Source organism: Mixophyes fleayi, chromosome 5, assembly GCF_038048845.1.
Source record: "Mixophyes fleayi isolate aMixFle1 chromosome 5, aMixFle1.hap1, whole genome shotgun sequence".
Lineage (NCBI taxonomy): Eukaryota > Metazoa > Chordata > Amphibia > Anura > Limnodynastidae > Mixophyes > Mixophyes fleayi.
The window spans coordinates 146,996,546-147,019,598 of record NC_134406.1 but is presented as its reverse complement, the minus strand read 5'-3'; the positions used below and the strand labels follow the sequence as shown (position 1 = coordinate 147,019,598).

At 39.5% G+C, this 23,053-nt stretch overlaps 1 protein-coding gene across 1 annotated transcript in view; it reads right to left on the bottom strand.

Moving 5' to 3' along the window:
* Positions 1-23,053, bottom strand: part of RETREG1 (reticulophagy regulator 1) — a 171,861-nt gene that overhangs the window by 111,858 nt on the left and 36,950 nt on the right. The window contains exon 3 of the mRNA XM_075212914.1: positions 12,992-13,022. Coding sequence (XP_075069015.1) covers positions 12,992-13,022 — 31 coding nt within the window. The remainder of the gene's footprint in view (positions 1-12,991; positions 13,023-23,053) is intronic.

Below are 23,053 nucleotides of genomic sequence, written 5' to 3'. Positions count from 1 at the left end.
GATGTCATAAATTAAACAAGTCAATTGTAAAGACATTCTCCAGTGGTTAAGGGGCAACTCACTCCCACTGTTGCCTACGTGTCTTCCCTCAGGAGCCCACCAAAATACTGGTTCAAACCAGCCTATTTGCATTCCAAACACAATATAAATTTGAGCATTAATCCTTTATCATCCATAACTAGCATATGCAGCGTGCAATCGCTTTGCCGATAGTAGCGGATTTCTGATGGTAAAAAGTGGATTAGTATGACACTAAACCAGATACATTTCCTATATCCTGAGCCTTAGATGTCAATAAAGTGGTTTTAACATTATTATATTAAACTATTAAATCTATTACATTTGAATATAAATGACTATGTGCTGGAACTTTATTAAAGTGAACTATTTACAAATGTATATGTGAGTGTAATAAATGTATTAATAAGTGTTTGCTAGTGTAATTACGTAATTAGCCCTTCCACGCCGCAGCGTACCATTCATGTATTTTCACATAAAACCAATTAAATCTATGTTTATTAATTTGAAACAAGTTCATTAAATTATTTGACTTTCACAATTATTAGCGGTACATTGCCAATTTTACATTATTTTACACTCTTAGATCAGGCCATACAACTGCATTGTAGTTTGTTATTGTGCCCTTTTTTTTTAATATGTGAACTACACCATACTTACCAACTTTCTTCAGCTCTCTTCCGGGAGACTGCCGGTGGAGGTGGGAGTGACGCGACGGAGAGCCAAAAATTGTGTAATTTTGGACCCGCCCCCTGTGACGTAATGACACAAACGCGACATCTGACGAGGGGCAGGGCCAAACGCCGCGATTCACCGGGAATAGCGGCGTTTGGGACCTAATTCTGGCCACTTGACTAGGAAGTGTCCAGAATTAGGGAGATTAGGCAGAATTCGGGAGATTGCCACACTCTCCCGGGAGTCTGTGAGACTCTCGCAAAATGCGGGAGTCTCCCGGACATTCCGGGAGAGTTGACAAGTATGAACTATACCGTATACTATAAGTGTATTTTAAACTCTTAGGGTAGTGGCACATGGGCAACTTTCATGCTAGAACTTTTCCAGGTTTAGAAGCTAATGCCTATTTTTATAGCGTTTTTATTGCAGCTGAAAAAATGCAGTGCTCACAGCTTGTACAGAGAACTTAAAACTCCCTGTGTCAAATATAATGGATTAAAATCGCCGAACATTTTTATCAAGCGCTTTAGACACTTGTCCAAACTGCTGTTGTTGGCATTTTATAAACCACTCCATAACCCCATGCTTGTTCCAATCTGTTATCCATAGAGCAGGATTCATCGCCCGCGCAGAAAGAAAAAAAAACAAAAACATTTTTGTGCAGAAGGGCTGATGGGACACCCTCCTGCCGTGCTTACTGGGCTTTCTGTATTCCACCCGCCCTGACTGTCACAATGTTTTCTTCTAGTGATGGGCTATAAACAACTCCGTCAACAACTTTGTAGCTGTATAAACAAAGCACAAAGCACAACTGCTCACATATGTAGAACTTTTCAAAATCATGTTTTTCAACCCATCAATAATAGTTCTATGAAATAATAAAACCTACTGTTTATCTGCTGTGTAAATATCATTCATGTGAAACCACACTAAGAATCCAGGTCAATGAATAATTAATACATTTTGATGTAGTTTTTTATTTTCTACCTGGTAATCCCAGATTTATATATAAAAAAGCCAAAAATTTACGACAAATACTAACTAAAAGTTTTATTCCCCTCTCTCCAACAAAATCAAGCAATATAGAGAGAAAAGGTTTTTACTATTGCTTAAGTTGCAAAACATGCAAGGATTGCAATGTAACTCAGACTCAAGCTATTACTCATTTTAAATCTACATCCAATGGAAAAATATTCTGCATCAAACAAGCCATCAGCTGTCACACGGAAGGAGTCATTTACATGTTGGAGTGCACTTGTGGCCTCCAATATGTTGGTAGAACAAAACGCAACCTCAAAACAAGAATAGCTGAACATTTTTACAACATTAAAAAAGGACTCAAAACCCACAGTGTCTCCATTTTATCAACAATTCCAAATGTAATCCGAAATTACTTAAATTTTTGGGAATACAACATGTCAATAAATTTTGGAGAGGTGGCAACTATCTCGAAAACATCTCACGTTTGGAAACAAAATGGATCTATATGATGAGAACTCTCATGCCATATGGTCTCAATAGTGATTTTGATTTAGGCTCATTTTTAACTATATAGTTTTTATACAGCCAATATTTGTTCTGATGCTTCATTTTCATTTTTATTTTTATTACTATTATTATTTTCATTTTTACTTTTATTTTTATTTTTACTTTTATTTTTATTTTTATTTTCATTCATATTCATTTTTATTTTTATATTCATTTTCATTTTCATTTTTATTTTCATTTTTACTTATTTGCACCTACTTTTCATTATTAAAGTACTTATCAAATCAGGAAGAGGCAAGACCTATAAAAGCCCTCTAATTCCCTTCCAATACATCCTTGAGAAAGTCCTATTTGGATGAAACGCGTTGGTTTACAACTCTACACTTTTCCACTTTTGAACCTTTACCGCCACCGTACCTGTGCGGGTCAGTCTGTCACTTCCGCGTTTCAGACGCGGCTGCACGAGTCCGGAGACTTTTTGCTACAGCGGACTTATCATCTATATCGTTTACTTGTACGGCATCTACTGTCATCATCTGAGGATTGCCGCTATTAATAGGGATTTCTAGGGTAAGAATCAGCTTTTTTATTTCCATCTGTGACGCCGATCTGATTATAATTTTACACTATCTCCAAAAGAGTTTTAAACATTCATCGTTGTACTGTCTGTTTTCCATTTGTTTCATTGCGCCCTTCCACTATATATATAGTTTTTTATGTGCTCTTTACTATATGTACCGTTTTTCCAGGTTCATATGCTTGTAATTTGATATTTATAAGTTTATGGTTAAGCAATTAGCAATTGCTTTCTTTCTTTTGTTGAATAAACTGTGTTCTATGGTCTATATATTTTTGTCCTGATAGTTTATATTTTCAGGAACTGTTGATTTACACATTACAGAAAATATAAGTTTTCTCTACTACCCACTGTATTTTTAAGGCTCAAACTGACATCTAGTGGTGGGTTTATGGATCTTAACTATAGTAGAGATCACAAACTGGAACCTGCCTGGTGCTTATGTATTCTTAATCCAGCTCTGCTAATTAAACAACTCTCTTGTCAGTGCCCTTGGCAATTTTCCCTGCAGTAAACTTCAATCACAAAGTTATCCTTATACCACCCCATGTATAGCATCTGCCAATAAACCATCTATTTTCTGGAAGCTCATGTGTGTAATAAATTTCACTATTATTAATGTCCATTCACTAGAACCACTCTTCCTTGTAACTCAGTTCTGAGAACCACTGTACTGGCTTCAGACTATTTTTACAGCTGTAAAGTGTCATACTGTATTTTATAATACCTCAAAGCTAGGACTGTGAACGATGAGTTTTCATGAGTTTAATCATCAAAAAATGTTAAACATTAATTTATGCGAGTAATGCAGAGAGGATGTCATGTGAGCACTTGTGTGATAGATATTTAGAGATTAATGAGGCGATTATTTACTTAAATGGGATTTTTGAGATGCAACTCTGAAAAAATGCAAGAAAAATTTACATGATGCCAGCATGGGTGAGACATTAGATTAGTGACATCATAAAAATGCTTTACAAAAAAACGTTTATTGCAGGCATAAAGGTCTTTATAGCATCTAGGAACTCATTCATTTAATAACCAGCTTGGAAATTGAAGGGAAAAGGCAACTTAAAATGTGACCTGTAATTCTAATAAAATATGTCAATTATTCATGAAATATTTATTTATCTTTTAGGGTAACTGACCGTAACCCACAATTAATGAATTGTCACCCATACTTATTTGTTTTATAAAAAAAAAAAGATAGCCCTATTGATGTTTCTGTTCATATCACATTCTTTATTCATTAGAAGAAGTTTATATTAATGCATAAATGAGTGACATTTTAGTATTTGGCTCTGGCTCTCATAATTTCTAACGTCTGTGCAATCTCATCATTAGTTGAACCTGAATCTGTGAACAGTATGTTCCCTATCTACAGGGGGTACGAGTACAGACCCTGCTTGCTGGCCAGTAGCTATAGCTGCCAGTTCCTCAAGTACGGGAACTACTGAATGTTTTTTTTCTTTTTTACAAGAGAATAAATCTTTTATTTCTTTTTTTTTTTTTGGGTGAAAATATGCTTTACGGTCTAACTCTTATTGTTGTACCAGAATACTCTATTATACGGCCTATGTGAAATTTAAACATGTGGATTTGAATTTGAAGAAATTTACTTATGGGAGTTAATTATTAATATGAGAGGAAACTTTCACAGTTGGAAAAAGTGTAGACCAATCAACCAAGCAAATAATGTTGATTAGAATAGTTCAGATGCTACCTATTTTACACCTATAAGAGAAATTAAAGGAAAATATATTACTGCATTGAGAAATATAAGTAATTAAGCATATATGAACTGCACACACATGATAAAACTATTAAAAGATTCTTATGACAGCCCATATCAAAATTACAGTATGTGTACACTAAAAGATTTTACCATCAAGAAAGATATTTCTTTGGAAATGATTATTATTATAAGCTGAATTTTTTTTATGTATTTGGTGTTTTTTACCCCTTTTATATGTGTTTTGTTTGCATGTAAACCACTTGGTAATTACATAATTAAATGGATTGAAAATACATATTATACATATTTTAAGCCTGACAAAAGATGGAAGAAAATTATGCAATACAACAGTCCTTATGCAATGTTACTACAACCAGTTTATGTTGTACAGAAATAACTGGGAGGGTTAATATTGCAATCATATAATTGTGGAGTACAGTAATGAAGTTGGCTTAGTAATAGTGGTCTATATATCCTGTAACCAGCAGCTAGTAGAATATTTGCTATGCAACATAGCGTTGTCCCTGACTTTGCTATACCTTTTCTCTAGATACTCCATTCTGTTTCTTCTGCTAAATGTATTAAATAAGGCTTTTCCGAAAAGCAGAGATAACGTCCTCTTCTTGATCAATATGACGTCTGGCAGTTGTAAATATTAATTACCGTATATACTCGAGTATAAGTCGACCCGAATATAAGCCGAGGCACCTAATTTTACCTCAAAAAACTGGGAAAACTTATTGACTCGAGTATAAGCCTAGGGTGTGAAATGCAGCAGCTACTGGTAATTTTTGTAGATTTATTCATTATTATGTTTTTTATTTACATCTGTATATGCATTTTTATTTTACACATTTTTATATCATGTGTGTTTTTGATTGATTAGCTACTGAATGATTCATGTATTTTTAATCTGACTGGTTCTTTGGACATATGCACCTTTTTTTCTTTAAAAATGAATCAGAGAATATTTCTTGGTACACAGAAGAAATTATTGAACTATTATTCCTGAAACACAGAGTTGATACTAAGCTAAATCTTTTTGGCATGCTATCTGTCCCCTATCTTGCAGAAAGCAGGCATGAAAACAACCAGCTTCGGGAGCATATCTAGAAAAAGCAGGACTGATTTTGAACGTGGTCTTGTAGGTGTGACACCCAGCATCAATTTAAAAAAAAAAAATACACAGTTTGCCATTTTTTTACATCTGCTCCATATATATGGCTTTATGGTCCTGATATAAGCTTGCCATTTTAGTGAAGCCCTGACACATTTCAAAATGGGGTGCAGGGGGACACTGTAAATAAATATCTTTATATATGTGTGCATTAATATTTCCACACCCCCTGATTTGTAAGCATGGTACTCTACTTTATTGATTTAATTTGAAAAAACTGTTTTATAAATGAATCGTATAAATTAGAACCATCAACTACTTTGTGAGACATCACAATGTACGGTATCCTGAATAATAATGTATTATGAAATCCAGCAAATGCCATATCTGAAATTCACCCCCAAAGAATAGGGAAATCACGTTATGTTAATATTGGAGGGGGAGAGAGGGAGGGAGGGAGCGAGTGAGGGAGAGAGATCGAACTTACCTGGTCTCCGTTCCCTCAGCTCTTCAGTTCCGCAGTGGAACGCATGTGCGTTCCAATGACAGGAAGTTCGGCATTTGTGCCGAACTTCCTGTCGGTGGAACGCACATGCATTCCACTGCGGAACTGAAGAGCTGAGGGACCGGAGACCAGGTAAGTTCACCCGTGTATAAGCCGAGGGGGGCTTTTTCAGCATAAAAAAAATGTGCTGAAAAACTCGGCTTGTACACGAGTATATACGGTAAGCTAAATAAATGCCATGACTGCTGAAAAAATTTCAGTTGTTGATGTATTTTTTTGACCTTCTATAGAATGCTGTCATCACTTCATCATGATCATCGTTTATTTATAAGGCACCAGAGATTCCGCAGTGCATTACAGCAAGGATACAATAATACAAAAGATATACATAATACATACAATAATAATGTAAATGTAACAATATTAGCATATCGCAAATATAGCAACACATGTAGCTAACATAGTAACTAGCACAGTACAGCATACTATATACATTGTACAATGTAAATAAGAACATAAAGACAAGACGGACTGACAAAAGACAAAGGGTAGATAGTACCCTGCCCATGAGAGCATACATACATTCTAGAGGGAGGTAAATACATCAAACATGCCAAACACTTCCAGGACAGAGACACCAAAATACTCCGTGGTGGGGACTATATCCAGGTAATGGTTAGCAGCTAAGGAACTTTATTTGATATTTTAAAAACATTCCTGTTTCGGCATGTAACTATCTTCAAACATGCCTCGAGGTGGGGTTGGACTACTTCTCTCCTCACAGTGCACGTTCACAGTTCTACCAAAAGTCCCATCACTCACGTTCACATCTTTTCAAGTACATGGTATTCGCATTTTTAATCCATTCTCTCTTCGTGTTGCGGTGATCTATCGTCCCCCTGGAGCACACTAATAATTTATTGAGGATTTCTCTGCATGGCTCCCTCACTTCTTATCTTCAGACATCCCTACCATCATCCTGGGTGATTTCAACATCCCCATTGATAACCCACCTTCAAAAGCTTCCAAACTACTCTTTCTAACCTCCTCACTTGACCTCTCCCAGTGGATTGAATCATCAACTCATCAGGATGGCCATTTCCTTGATCTTGCTTTCTCTAGACTATGCTCAGTTTCTAATTTTATTGACACACCCTTCCCCTTCTCAGATCATCACCTTACCAGCTACACGCTCACCCCCACTGCTCTAACCTCTCTACTGTCTAACTCTACCAAGCCTCCTCGTATACGCAGAAATCTTAATTCTATTAATCTTCAACAATTTTCCACCTCTCTCCAACACCTTCTCTCCCCTATCTCTACACTCTCCTCCCCTGAGATGGCAGTACCTCATTTTCACCAAATCTTAGCAACAGCCCTTGATCAAGTGGCTCCAGCGACACTACATACTACATGTCGACTTCGATGTCAACCGTGGCACATTACAGCAACGCAAAATCTTCAAAAACTTTCCCGTAAAGCAGAACGTCACTGGCGTAAATCTCGCACCCCTAATGACTTCTTTACATATACTTTTATCAACCGCTCCTATCGAAATGCTCTGGACACCGCAAAACAAACATACTTCCAATCTCATATTTATGCTCAGGCTTCTAACCCCAAACGCCTCTTTAACACATTTAAATCTCTTCTCAATCCTCCCACCCTGCCCATGATCTTGCTTCCTACTTCAAGGACATGATTGATAAGATCAAACTAGAAATGGTATCCTCTTCCTCAACAAGCAATCAGCTCAATTTCTTCCCACTACCCTCTGACACCCTCTCTTCATTTGACCCCACAAATGAAGAGGAAATTTCTGCTCTCTTCTTATCTTCCTACTCTACCTCCTGTCCTCTTGATCCTATTCCCTTGCAAATTGGTAGATCCCTGTCTCCTGCGCTCATTTCACCTCTAACTAAAATCTGTAGTCTCTCGCTCTCTACTGGCATCTTTACATCACTATACAAGCACGCAGTGATTACTCCTATTCTAAAAAACAAGATTCCGACCCAAACTCTCTCTCAAATTACCGTCCCATCTCTCAGCTCCCGTGCCTCTCCAAGCTTTTAGAGAGACTTGCCTATACTCGCCTCACACGCTTCCTTTCTGCAAACAACCTGTTGGATCCTCTTCAGTCTGGCTTTCGTTCTCAACACTCCACGGAGACTGCGTTGACTGCGGATGTCAATGATCTGATCACTGCTAAAACCAAATGCCATTACTTGGCTGCATTTGACACGGTTAACCACTCTCTTCTCATACAAACGCTGCAATCCCTAGGTCTTCAAGACACTGTTCTATCCTGGTTCTCACCCTACCACTCTAATCACTCTTTCACTGTTAATTTCTCTGGGGCCACCTCTGCTCCGTTTCCTTTATTAGTTGGAGTACCGCAAGGCTCAGTGCTAGGTCCTCTGCTGTTCTCTATCTATACCGCTTCTCTTGGAAATCTAATAAGTTTCTTTGGATTTCAGTATCATCTCTATGTGGATGAAACCCAAATTTATCTATCCTCTCCTGGGGGTAAATGTATCAATATGCGGGTTCTTCAACACCCGCGTGTTCAGCCTCTTCCGCGATTAAATTTCAAGCGGCGCTGCATTGTAAAGGGTTAACTTCCCTTTACAATGCAGCGCCGCTTGAAATTTATTCGCGGAAGAGGCTGAACACGCGGGTGTTGAAGAACCCGCATATTGATACATTTACCCCCTGATCTCTCAACATCTGTGTTGTCCCGTGTAATTGACTTTGTCTTTTTGCCATTTTATCTTGGATGTTCTCTCGCCAACTCAAACTTAATCTTTCTAAAACAGAGTTAATAATATTTCCACCCACCAACAAGAGCATACCTGACATTTCTATTTCTGTTGATAACATGACCATAAATCCCACCACACAAGCTCGCTGCCTAGGTGTAATACTCGACTCACACCTATATTTTGTTCCCCACATTGACTATATATCTAAATCATGTTATATACACCTAAAAAAACATTTCTAGAATTCGCACATCTCACACAAGACACTGCAAAAACCTTAATTCATGTACTTATCATCTCCCGCATTAACTATTGCAATTCCCTCCTTACTGGTCTTCCCCAAAACAGACTCAAACCCCTACAATATATTTTGCACGCAGCGGCAAAATTGATTTTCCTTGCAAATCGTTATTCCTCTGCTGAATCACTCTGTATGTCTCTACACTGGTTGTCTGTTTACTACAGAATCCAATATAAAATTACTAACCTACAAGGCCATCAACAAAGCTGCACAAACATACATCTCCTCTCCTGTCTCAAAATATCTCCCAACTCGGCAACTCCATTTTGCACAAGATCTGCATCTCTCATCCACCCCCTCAATACATCCTCCCATTCCCGGTTACAGGAATTTTTTCGGGCTGCACCCTCTCTATGGAATTCTCTCCCTCGCACAATAAGACTCTCCTCTGGTCTACAAACTTTTAAGCGTTCTCTGAAAACCCACCTCTTCAGACAAGCTTATAAAATTCTTCAACCACCCTCTTAACCTCACTACATTACCCTACTGCCATCCATTACACAATTTCACACAAGACAACTACCCCCTGACCAACATTGTTGTGACAGGATCATTTAACTTATGAGTCACCTTTACCTTTGCAGTCTGGCTGGGCCGAAATGCAAAATGTAGACTTGACCTCATGTTTAAAACTCCCATTGTCCCATAGATTGTAAGCTTGCGAGCAGGGCCTTCTCATCTCTTTGTCTGTTTTACCCAGTTTGTTTATTAGTTTACTGTGTTTGTCCCCTATTGTAAAGCACTACGGAATATGTTGGCGCAATATAAATAAATGATGATAAGGATGATGATGCCTGAAGATGGCAACAAGACAAAACTGCTTACAATTTTTGAGAATATTTTAATTGTTTTCTAAAAATAAGATAACAAAAGAAACACAAGGAGATACAGAAAAGAAAGGAGGGTGGATTTAACATATTGAAAGGCTGAATCAGGTATCCATCAAAACAAGGTATCATCAAGAAGGCACCCTTAATCTTGTAAGGATGAGATCCTGAGAGGAATTTGGGGCTTGACAACCCAAAGATGGATTGAAAGGAAATATAAAAGAAGTAGTAGGAAGGAGGAACATGGTGGGTAAGTTAGTGCTGGCGGATTTGGTGGGAGGGGATGGGAAAAAAAGTTGTGAGTCATAACTTCAAGTGTGGTATACAGTAATGGAAAGTAATTGGCTGTTATGAGGTCCATGGTGCCCAAGTAGCTGCATCTTGTTAGGGGAACAATGTACAACACTAGTTACATACTCTAGTTTGCCATGTGCGATTGGTAATGGAAATAACAGATCAGGGGTCTAGACATCTCCAGTTAGCTGCTACTTGGCTGCTTTCACTTTTATTCATACTTGGAATACATTGGATTTCTCTCTCCAGGAACAAAGATATTTGAAGTATGCTTGCCAGTCTCTTGAAAACATATTTTGCTGATGTCTCATTTATGGTTGATCACTCTTTAGGTTGTAAGCTCTCACAAGCAGAACCCTCTCTACCCTGTGTCTCATGTCTTCACCTCTTCCATCAACCCTGTATGTACTTGTTTTGTTTTGATACATCATTTATCATTCAGAATTTCCCCATTGCAGAGATTTGAGGCACCTTAGACATAAACGATAATAATGATGATCATTCTGTTATGGCTGACAACCAATAACTTGCAGCATAGTCAACATTCCTTTGTTGGTTTTAATGAAAAGATAAACATTGGTAAATGATTGGCCTAGATCTGCACACAGGCATTGGACAATTGTACTCAGAACACAGTATAATGGTAAGTGGTATTGTCTTTATAGCTAATTGGTAACCTATTTGCAGACTTTTGATCCAGACAATAACCCTTCTGATCCACTCATACTGCTTTCAGACATCTTTCCTGAACAGTATAGAGTTGTTTTGCCCCAACAAAGTAAATGGTAAACTGTGAGATATTTGTTTTATCATAACGCTTAAGCAAATGTGTAACAGCAAGTATAACTGTATGAGGCAAACCCTATGAGCTGACATTTTACTGACAAATTCAGGTCAATCAGAAGTGTCGCAAAAGTACATTTTTGTCAACAATAGAAGATTCAGGGCAAAACCCTATTGTTTCATGTCAAACAGTCTATTGGTCTTGATATGTACTGAAATTATCTGTTCAGTAAGGCTAGGTACACACTGGAGCGTTTTCATCCAATAATCGGGCAAATCAACCAACATATGACCGTTCGGTCGGAAGTCAGGTTAGTGACACAATGGTGGAAAGTCGTTGGAAAGTGTCGTATGTCAGCTCACTTGATTGGTTTTACTGTTTAATATTTTCCAACCGATCATGTAGTGTGTATGCACTCATACTCACGATCTCCATAGAGTTTACAGAGTCGGGCTCTTTTCAGTCAATGCTAGCTATGAATGTCCCAGTAAATAAATGTAGAGAGTGCTGTAGATGGAATAATTTATTTGTTTGTTCTTAGACAGAATGTTTCGTTTCAGAATCACAGAAGCTACTGAAATTCGTTAGGATATGTGGATAGCGATAACAAGGCGGTTTTAATCAGTGTGACAATGTGACAAGAATGAATGAATGAATATTGTGCTGTCATTCTCCGGACTAGAGGACCAGACAAAGGACCAGATGAAGAGCACAGATCTGAGAGTAAATCGTGTCAGTGCGTATGCATGAATCGCCAGATTGATCGGACCTTTAGTCGTAGGTTTGAGGTCTTTGTTTGAGAAAACACACCGGTCGGAAATCTCTTCAGTGTGTACCTAGCCTAAGTGTTTGTTCACTACTGCATATTCTTTAGTACTTATTTCTGCACTTCATTTAGCATTCATTAAAGTGAAATGATTCACAGATTGAAATAGAACTTGTGTAATTGGGCCAAAGAGAGACATATTGGAGGCATAGAAAGTGTTATAAAGCCATAGTTCACCTACTTTTTTCCTACTTTTTTTTTATTAATTCAGTCAATGTAACTTGTATTTACAAATACAAAATATGCAAAAGTAGAGATAAATTAGAGCTAAAATTCAGTTCAGACAACAAATGACTTAGTACATGAGAGTGATGTTCATTATTCTGGTCGTAACTCTACTTTTTAAAGCTTCTCATTACTGAATGCATGGATTGCGAGTAAATTTAGGGAGAAAATGCCCCTGTTCCTAGAAGTACACATAAATCCATAGAAAGATAGATGATATTGATTACGTTTCTTCATTAAAGTGTATTAAATATCTATGCTCTGCTGATGCTTAAGACTGCAAAGATGGAAAAACAACAAAAGGACAGTCATAACGGTGATCAGCAAACAGTGTGGCAGCTCCTGTCATGCCTTCTGATAGCCAGACGATCACTTCAAAATGAGCACTCATTTTATTGCCAATATTACATAACACACATAAAAAGACTATAAGAAACAAGCACCAATCTTACATTTTCCTTATTGTACATTGTCCTGTAACAATGTAAAACTTATAAACTGTTCCATTTTTTATTGCATTGTTTAGCTTTGCAAAAAAGGTTTCACCAAGCACTGAACCAATGAGGCTTCTCAGCATTACCTCATCATTGTTATAATCCATTAACATTGGGGAACTATGGTTAACATTTCAAGCTGTATAATTTCTTATTTATTTCGATCACGCTTATTTATTTTTAATACAAAGTCCTCGTTGGGTTCAACATTCTGTCCTAGAAAATGTTGACTAAAAGTGAAAACAATCATTGTACTGAAATCTACTCGAATAACAGAAATATGTGGCTGGTACATTGATCCCTGTGACATTAGTAACAGAATAATACAGTATGAATCTCAATATACAACAGAATGCACCATACCTTCTGACAATACCTTTCCATAGCTGTGCACCTGAAAAATAAACCAGAGCATAAGCCAAAATATTTGACATTTCAAACAAAATGGCAGTTCACACAAATATTTTTTATAACCACCCTCCCTCAAATAATTGTTTCATATTAATGCCCCCCCCCCATTCAGTATCAAATATCAAAACAGCAACCTTTCATTAGTATCCAGGAAATATTTACCGAACCCCCAATCACAGCATCACAGCACCTATCTAATGACTAATACTCCAGCAGAGGATGAAAGAACATTTCTTAAATTTAGTGTTTGCCAGAGCAATAACTTACCAATGCTGTCAACTCTTAAGAAACTTTTGGCACGAGCACTATCTTTGGTACATAAAGTTTGGTAAACCTTGACATATTTGTACTTACTAATTAGGTCACCTCTATTGCTCCTTTTCTCTCCATGTAAGCAAACCCAATTTTTGTAACCTTTTTTTTTTAGCATTTAACCATTTTGTTCCCTTTCTAAATAAGATTACCTGGTTCTGAATCATTTCAGGCTTGTCTTTACTACCTGTATTGCAGTCCCGTCTGGCTTTGGGACTGCAATACAGGTAGTAAAGCAATCATCACTTACTGTAGGCTCAGCGAAGCAGCATGAGCCACATTACTGGCTGGAAGTTGGCCACTGTGTATAGAAAGAGCTACAAGGGCAGGAGGTAAAAACGTCAAGGGTCGCAGAGCAGCTACCAAGAGGAGAGCCATGAGGAGTAGGAAATGTGGGCACAGTCAGCTTACTATAAGTCTGAACATAATTCATACATACTATGATTATATTATCTATCTATCTATCTATCTATCTATCTATCTATCTATCTATTGTAACATAAGCACTGGGAAAGTTATTAAAGGCAGATATATATCTCAAAGGCTTCTGTCTTGTATGTTTTAAAACCCCAAGGGGATTGTTGTGTTTGGGAAAAACTTCCCAGAGATTGTCTTCAGCTGTGGAAAAGCCGGTATAAGGGTCCCTGGTGTTATGAATGGAGAGAGAAGGGCGGGCTCCATTCATCAGGCCACAAGCTACATTCTGCTCTCCCCCTGCACCAGGAAGTAATGTGGATGACATGATTAAAGCCTTACTACAAGCAACAGCTGCCCAGCAGGAAGCTACCAGGGTGCAGCAGATATTGAGGAGACCTGGAAGCAACAGCACCAAAAATTCTAAAAGAGGTGATGCAGACTCTCAACGCTTTGACGGGAAATGCTTCCCCGAAGGTCACCAGCTTCATATGGGCTAGTCATTTTCTTCAAAAGATGTCCAAGGGAGATGATGCGAATGCCTATTTAACGACTTTTGAGAGAACCGCTGAAAGGGAAAGTTGACCTAAAGTTCACAGTCAGGCCTATGGCTCCCTTCTTGTCTGTGTAGTCGCAAAAGGCATACTTTCATTTAAGCCTTGCTGATGACAAGGACTATGGTATACTGAATGACGAAATTCTTATGATAAACTGAAGGATGAAATTCTGACTCGTTTGGGTGTTACGATGTCAGTCCAGGCGCAATGAGTACATCTCTGTGGATGCCAGGTGGATAAACCTCCCCACTCTCAGATACACTAAGAAGTGGCTACAACCTGAGACTTTGACGGGCCAACAAATTATGGAAAGAACATAGAAACACAGTGTGGTTTTGTGTGATATACTTGGCTGATGCATGTGAAGTGCAACCGTCTAACCCCAGGAGTCGGTATGCCAACCCGATCTTGTGACAACATATATATATGTATATATATATATATATATATATATATATATAATATTTTTGCATTTGAATATTTGTATTTTTAGCATGTTTACAATTTGGGTTGCCGGGGTGATGTCTGTCAGCCACGCCCCTTATGATGATGTTGCACTACATTGCTTATTCATTGGCAGTTTTGATCTAGTGGGAGTGCTATTTCCCAGCAATGCATGCTGGGATAGCAGTGCTAACACTTCAGACAACTTGTTTCGCATTGCCGCAGGTGTAAGGTATGTCAATTATGTTGTGCACTATATGCATTTGAGTATGTTAGTCAGACTTTCACATGATGTCCCTGAGGAAAGTAATATACTGAAACGTTGAAATGGATTAAAAACACCCTTTTGATACTAACTACAATTTGTCTTAAATCCTTGAGTGCCGCCTCACCTGCAATCTATTTATTGTACTATCCATACAAATGAGGTACCGAGGAAGGCAACTGGGTATTGTACACATGCTATTTATGAGTGCCAAGCACCTGGATAATCTAATATATATAAGCCTAGCGGCGTGTGTTAGTGTGTGTGTGTGTGGAAAAAACTATTTTCTCAGAAAGGGCTCATCCAATTGACCTGAAATTTGGTATACTGACATTATTTGACAAAAAAATTATAATAGTGAAGTCAGTTAACTTCCATCATCCCCCCTTCCCCCCGTGGGAGGGGTAGTAAAGGCTAAATTTACGAGTTGAGGGCTCAAACTAAAACAGGACTGCCGTTTAAGCTAAGACGGCGGCAGTTCCCTTTGAAGGCGGCATTTGCTATGACCATTAACAAGTCACAGGGTCAAACACTTGACCGTGTGGGTATTTATTTACCAGAGCCTGTGTTTGGTCATGGACAATTGTAGGTCGCATTTTCATGAATACGGAGAAGCAGTGATGTGAAAGTGCAGGCTATGAATACTGCCCTTCAAGGAAGACTGATTGAGCACAGCAATAAGTTGTTTAGCATAAACGTTGTGTATCAAGAGTTTTTAGAACAGTAAGACGATGGAGATTAAGGATGTGGCGATGAAGATGAAGGATGAGGTGATGGAGAAGAATGATGAGGTGGTGACATGTGGACAAAACCACGTTAAAAAAGGGCGCTTACGTCTGGAAGTAACGCTCTTTCCCTGAGGAGGCCTGGCCTAGCCCCAAATGCATGACAAGAACCTTTTTAACACCTTAAGTAGCTTGATTTGACTAGAATGCATGAGTATCATGCACGGGTTAACTTGTATATATATATATATATATATATATATATATATATATATACTGAAACAAAAGGAGGCATTTATCTGGCAATATGCAGAGAAAGCAGGGAAGTAGAGTAAAACATTTGTGCAGTAATGCACCTAGATTGAATGTAAAGACCTATGTATGAAAAGCAATAGTTTAAATTTGGTTTAACTTACATGACTTGAAATCATTCCTCTCAGCAAACAGACAGGGTGTATCTGTTTGAATTACAAAGCCAGTGATGGGCGTTTCCTTTTAAAGAGAAGGTGGGTGTGTCACCTGTCCATTAAGCTAAGGCTGGGGGAGAAGTATCAGGTATAAAAGCTTGTTTATATCATTTGTGCACGAAGACCAACGCTGGGTGAGCTTGCTGTTCCTGAGAGAGAGCTGAACTATGTATAGCTAGTGTTTAGGGTCTCCATGATTGCTGTGCAAGTATACGGTGTCAAAACATTTACCATCCTGACAATAAAGCACCATAAGAAGGAAGAAGTTGCCCGCGTGTACTTCTGCAGTAGCGGGCTTTTGACACAAGTGGTGATAGGAGTGGGATACTCCGGGAAGCAAGTTTCCGCTACCCAACCCACCCAGACGTCAACATGGAGGAAGTACTGAGAACCCTCGTGAACAGCAGCAAGCTCAGATGCTACGAGTTGCCGAGGCACAGGTGGAAAACACAAGGCTCTTAAGAGAAGAGTTAAGCCAGGTGAAACATGACAGAAATGAACCATTTGGTCCTGTTCTCCAGAAAATGTCGCCAGGTGATGACATAGAAGCATATCTGGTGTCCTTTGAGAGACTTGCAAAAAGGGCAAAATGGCCTCCTAAAGATTTGGGCTGAGAGGCTGGCGCCATATCTGACTGGTGAAGCTCAGCGAGCGTATATGGATCTAGATGAGGAACGGGCCTCTGATTATTTGTGCCTAAAGTCTGAGATATTGGCTCACATTGGAGTTTCCCGCCAGGCCGAGCCCAGCGCTATCACCAATGGCACTATGTTAAAGAAAAAACGGTCAGAGCGCAAGTGGCTGAGCTTTCTAAAATTTTAAAGAAATGGCTGCAGCCTGAGGAGAATTCGCCTTCTCGGATTATTGAAGTTCTGGCGATAGATCACTGCATCTGGGGGCTGAACCGCGTTTTGCCAAAGCCGCTGCCACGCCAAAAGCCAGGTTTGACAATCCTTGCTACAGGGCCCAATGGCAAAACTGCTACGGACAGAGGGCCAGGTGCAAAGCCATCTAATCTGAAGTGTTTTGAATGTGGTGAGCTAGGCCACTTTAAGGCAGAGTGTCCTAAACTACAGGAACCCATGGACTGTTCCGTGGCACATATTGGGCCTGCTTTTCCAAGCTGTTTTACCATGAGACCCACATCAGGAAGTCCTTGTTTGTTCCGGGTGACTGTGCTAATCAACCAGAACCTTGTTCTGGCCTTGGTTAACTCGGGGAGTGAACTCTCCTTGGTTTCCAGCTCTGCCTTACCCGAAACCATAACTTCTCGGTTGCCCAAGGTGAAGATTCTTTGCGTACATGGCACGACAGAGGAGTATGAAAGAACAATACTACCAGTCACACTCAAAGACAAAACTGTTATGGTGGTAGCTGCCATAGCACCTAAAGTCCCATATCCACTCATTTTGGGGCGAGACTTCCCACTGTTTAATGATGTCCTCGGTGAGCGGATCCGGCCGGACATGCCGGCAACTGATGCGACGGTCGGAAGCCCGGTCTTAAAGGAACCGCCTAAAGATCCATAACATCTGGGCATCGATCTTTGGGAACCGCCAAACCGGATTGCCATCCTGGAAGTCAAAGCAGGAGTTTCACAAAAGCATCCACCTGCGGGGAAACATGGACAGTCCAAACTAGCATTGGTCGGTGATGTCGCAGATGAGCCCACCCCGCCTGTCAGTGAGGATACGGACTGGTCCGCAATACCAATTTTGTTTCCTCTGCAGGACTTTGCTCAAGACCAACTTAATGATGCCACTTTGGAACATGCCTTTAAAAGTGTGATTGAGGTAAATGGGGTAGCGAAAGCCGCCCAGCCTGCAGAAGGTATACCATATTTTATTGTTAAAAATAATTTCCTGTATAGAGTTGCTAATGTGCAGGGGGAAAAAGTAGAACAATTAATGGTTCCTCAGGTCCATGTAACCCTAGTGTTAAAAGCAGCACACACACATGTCTGTGGGGGACACCTAGGGGAGGATAAAACACGGGAACGAGTTCTGCTTAGGTTTTACTGGCCCGGGCTACACATGGCAGTGAAAAAGTATTGCCGGTCCTGTCCCATTTGTCAGAGAACCTGTCCCAAACCCATGTACAGGGCACCTCTCATTCCAATACCAATAGTACAAGTTCCCTTTGAACGGATAGCTATGGACCTTGTGGGGCCACTGGAAAAATCCGCACGTGGGCACCAATATATACTAGTGGTGCTTGACTATGCAACCAGGTATCCAGAGGCAATTCCCCTACGAAACATAAAGTCCAGCACCATAGCTAGAGAACTGTATTGATGTTTACACGCTTGGGAATACCCAAAGAAATTCTCACAGATCAGGGAACTCCATTCATGTTTAAACTGATGAAGGACGTGTGCCAGTTGCTAGGGGTTAAGGCGCTTCACACCTCTGTATACCATCCACAAACAAATGGCTTGGTGGAACGCTTTAACCGCACTTTAAAGCACATGCTCAGGAAAGCAGTGGCTCAAGAGAAAAAAGATTGGGACACTCTTATTCCCTATTTGATGTTTGCCATCTGTGAGGTACCTCAATCTTCAACAGGGTTTAGTCCCTTTGAGTTATTGTTTGGGAGATAGCCCAGGGGTATCTTGGATATGTTAAAAGAAGGGAGGGAGCAGCAAGGTCCCAGGGAGCCAAATCTGGTACAATTTGTGTCCCAAATGTATGAGAGGCTAGGAAAGATAGGGCCCATTGTGCAGCAACATGTAAAAGAGGCTCAGGAACGACAGAGAAAAAGTTATGATAAAAGTGCTGTTTTTCGATCTTTCAAGCCTGGGGACAAGGTCCTAGTCCTGGTTCCCACCCAGGAAAGCAAACTTTTCGCCCATTGGCAGGGTCCATATGAAGTTCTAGAGGCTGTCGGTCCTGTCAATTACAGAGTCAGCCAGTTAGGTAGGAGAAGGGAGGAGCAAATTACCATGTTAACCTCCTTAAACCTTTGCATGATGAGGAAACCTCTCCTCAGGTAGTGAGTACTGCCATTGAAAAGTCTGAAGTACCCATAGAGCCAGCTTTGTCCATTCAGCAGAGACAACAGACTGAAGAAATGATTCGCCGGAACAGGGATGTCTTCTCTTCCATTCCTGGGCGCACTACCTTAATCGAACACGACATTGTCACTGTGCCAGGAGTCATTGTAAAGCAGAAGCCGTATCGTATTCCAGAAGCCAGACGGGTGGACGTGAGAAAGGAGGTCGAGAAGATGCTCCAGTTAGATGTGATTGAAGAGTCCACTAGTGAGTGGAATAGTCCCATTGTGCTTGTCCCGAAACCCAATGGGACAATTAGGTTTTGCAATGACTTTAGGCGCCTAAACAGTATGTCGCAGTTTAATGCCTATCCAATGCCACGTGTGGACATACTAGTGGAAAATCTTGCTGGTAGCAATTATTTGACAACCCTTGATCTAACAAAGGGTTATTGGCAAGTTCCCCTGACTTCCACGGCCAAGCCAAAGACTGCATTTTCCACCCCTGATGGTCTCTATCAATATACAGTCCTACCCTTTGGGTTGCATGGGGCACTTGCACCTTCCAAAGAGCCATGAATAAATTGCTACAACCTCACACAGCTTATGCAGCCGCTTACCTGGACGATATAGTGATTTATACCCCATACTGGGGATCACATTTAGCCAAAGTTGAGGCGGTCTTAGCTTCATTAAGGTCAGCAGGGTTAACAGCTAACCCAGAGAAATGTTCCATAGCCATGAGAGAAGCCAAATATTTGGGGTACGTTGTTGGTCGAGGGCATGTCAAACCCCAGCTAGACAAAGTGGAGGCAGTCAAAAATTGGGCAAGACCAGAGAAAAAGTCACAGTTAAGAACCTTTTTAGGCTTAGTAGGTTACTACAGGCGGTTTGTAAGCCACTTCGCCACTAGAGCTGCTCCACTAACGGACATGTTAAAAAAAAGTTGTCCAGATAGATTAACCTGGTCTGACTCTGCAGAAACCGCCTGGTCTGATCTTCGGTTAGCTCTTTGTTCCTCCCCAATTCTACAAGCACCGGATTATATCCAGAGGTTCTTCCTCCAAACTGATGCTTCTGGTGTTGGCTTAGGTGCAGTCCTGTCACAGGAGAAGAATGGAGTAGAAAATCCTGTCCTGTACCTAAGCCGTAAGTTGCTTCCAAGGGAACAAAAATATGCCACTGTGGAGAAAGAATGTCTCGCCATAAAATGGGCTACAGAAGCTCTGCGCTATTATCTCCTAGGCAGAGAGTTCACCTTAATAACAGACCATGCACCATTGAGATGAATGCAGAACAACCGGGAGGTAAATGCCAAGGTAACCCGCTGGTTCTTGGCACTGCAACCTTTCAGGTTCTCAGTAGAACATAGACCTGGGATTCTACACAAAAATGCAAATGTGTTGTCACGAAAATATGCGCTCCTCGCGAAGTCCGCGTCCCCCTACTTGGAGACGCTAGGGGAAGGGATATGTAACAAAAGGAGGCATTTAGCTGGCAATATGCAGAGAAAGCAGGGAAGTAGAGTAAAACATTTGTGCAGTAATGCACCTAGATTGAAAGTAAAGACCTATGTATAAAAAAAGCAATAGTTTAAATTTGGTTTAACTTACATGACTTGAAATCCTTCCTCTCAGCAAACAGACAGGGTGTGTCTGTTTGAATTACAAAGCCAGTGATGGGCGTTTCCTTTTAAAGAGAAGGTGGGTGTGTCACCTGTCCATCAAGCTAAGGCTGGGGGAGGAGTATCAGGTATAAAAGCTTGTTTATATCATTTGTGCACGAAGACCAACGCTGGGTGAGCTGGCTGGTCCTGAGAGAGAGCTGGACTATGTATAGCTAGTGTTTAGGGTCTCCATGATTGCTGTGCAAGTATACAGTGTCAAAACATTTACCATCCTGACAATAAAGCACCATAAAAAGGAAGAAGTTGTTCGCGTGTGCTTCTGCAGTAGCGGGCTTTTGCCACAATACACACACACACAAAGCATATAAACAAAGCAGCAGGACACAGGGGCGCCTAATAGTGTAGTAGTTTCAGAAAAACAATCCAAAGTGTGGGTGAATGCGCAACAAACCTCGACTTGAAAAGTACTCCTCATACTGGGACTCTGGATAATCTTACTTGGAACAAGTATGATAATCCAATCTCGTGCACTCATACTAAAAGGAGGATGTATACCAAATCTAGCATAGTATTGTCAGACCAGTGTAGATTCAATATATACCCATCACCATTAATGTACGTACCAAAAGGAAAACATTATCAAGCTTATTTGTATGGTTTCGCTTGGTTGTTACTATTCACTTCTGGATCACTCCATCCACCGAGTATATAGGAAACAAAAATGATCTCATATAGTGTAGTATTTAAAAACAATACCAATTTATTGTCAAAAACATAAAAAATGCATGCTCACAATATAAACATATAAGACAGGCTTATCTGTAATCCCAAATGAATCCCTCCTTTCCACTTCTGTGGATTTGGTATCAGGAAACCTAAAAAAGCTGAAAAACTGGGTACAGATACTTCACATAATGAGGGTACTACTGCAGGACTCTCCTCCTTGACGTGTTTCTTCTATCATAGATTTCCTCAGGAGGAATTTACAAACATAATCCATAATAGCTTTATTTATACAGTGTACGGCGGCCATCTTGCGCATGCACATTGGACCGTACTTTCTGCACATGCGCGGTCCGCTTGTACTCACGAGAGTACAATTAACGAAGCAATAGTGTAATTATTCATATCATAGAGGCATAGCATGCCAGAATGGCAGACAACATAATAACATATAACATATTATTTATAACTCTGCAAATTATTCTCGTTAAATACGGGGGCCATTTTTAGTGAGGGTACAACAAAGCACATTCATTACTAATGCAGTCGCCATTTTGAAAGTGGGAAAACATAATTAATTAATCATGCGTGCCCACAAGACCAAATATCAATATGTTTGGACCAACAACTGTTTAGGGCATAATTTAAGGAGCATAATATAACCATACATATTTAAAAGTATACAAAATCACAATCTAATACACATAAATTAACCACACATATTTAAAAATATATAAATCAAAATAGTATATGTATGATAATATCACTAAGATAATAGAACAGAGTTCAAAAAACTAAAAATTGATGCAGTTCAAAAACACCTGATCCGATTAACATGCATATAATCCATAAATGCAAAAATACATGTAGCAAAAATATAAATAGCACATATGAAAACATTAAATAACATATAAATTATGAAGATATATCAAATATAAATATATGTATAAACCCATACTATTTATAAAAAAAGGAGCAATCTCATATCCTTCATTTAAACCAAAGGGGGCAAGGGTGTTTATTTGGAAAATCCAGAACATCTCTCTTCTGGATAATTTAATCTGAACATCTCCACCTCTAGGACCCAAAAGTACATGTTCTATTCCCTTAAAAGTAAGAAAACTGGGGTCTGAGTTATGGTTAGTGATAAAATACTTAGACACAGAGTGGGATTCTATTTTATTCTTAATATTACAAACATGTTCCTGTATTCTCAATTTAAGTGGCCCTTTTGTCTTACCCACATATTTGAATCCACATGTGCATTCTAATAAATAAATCACAGAAGGAGTCTGAAAATTCATAAACTGTTTAATATTAAATTTCAGACTATTGTCATCATTATAAAATACCTTCCTTTCGGGGTTCACCATTTTCCAGACATTGCAATGGGTACATTTATTGAAGCCATTAATCTCAAGTAATGTTTTATTCCTTCTGCTACTCATTTCAGGAATCATGCTTGGGGCATCCTTAAGGTTTCTACTCT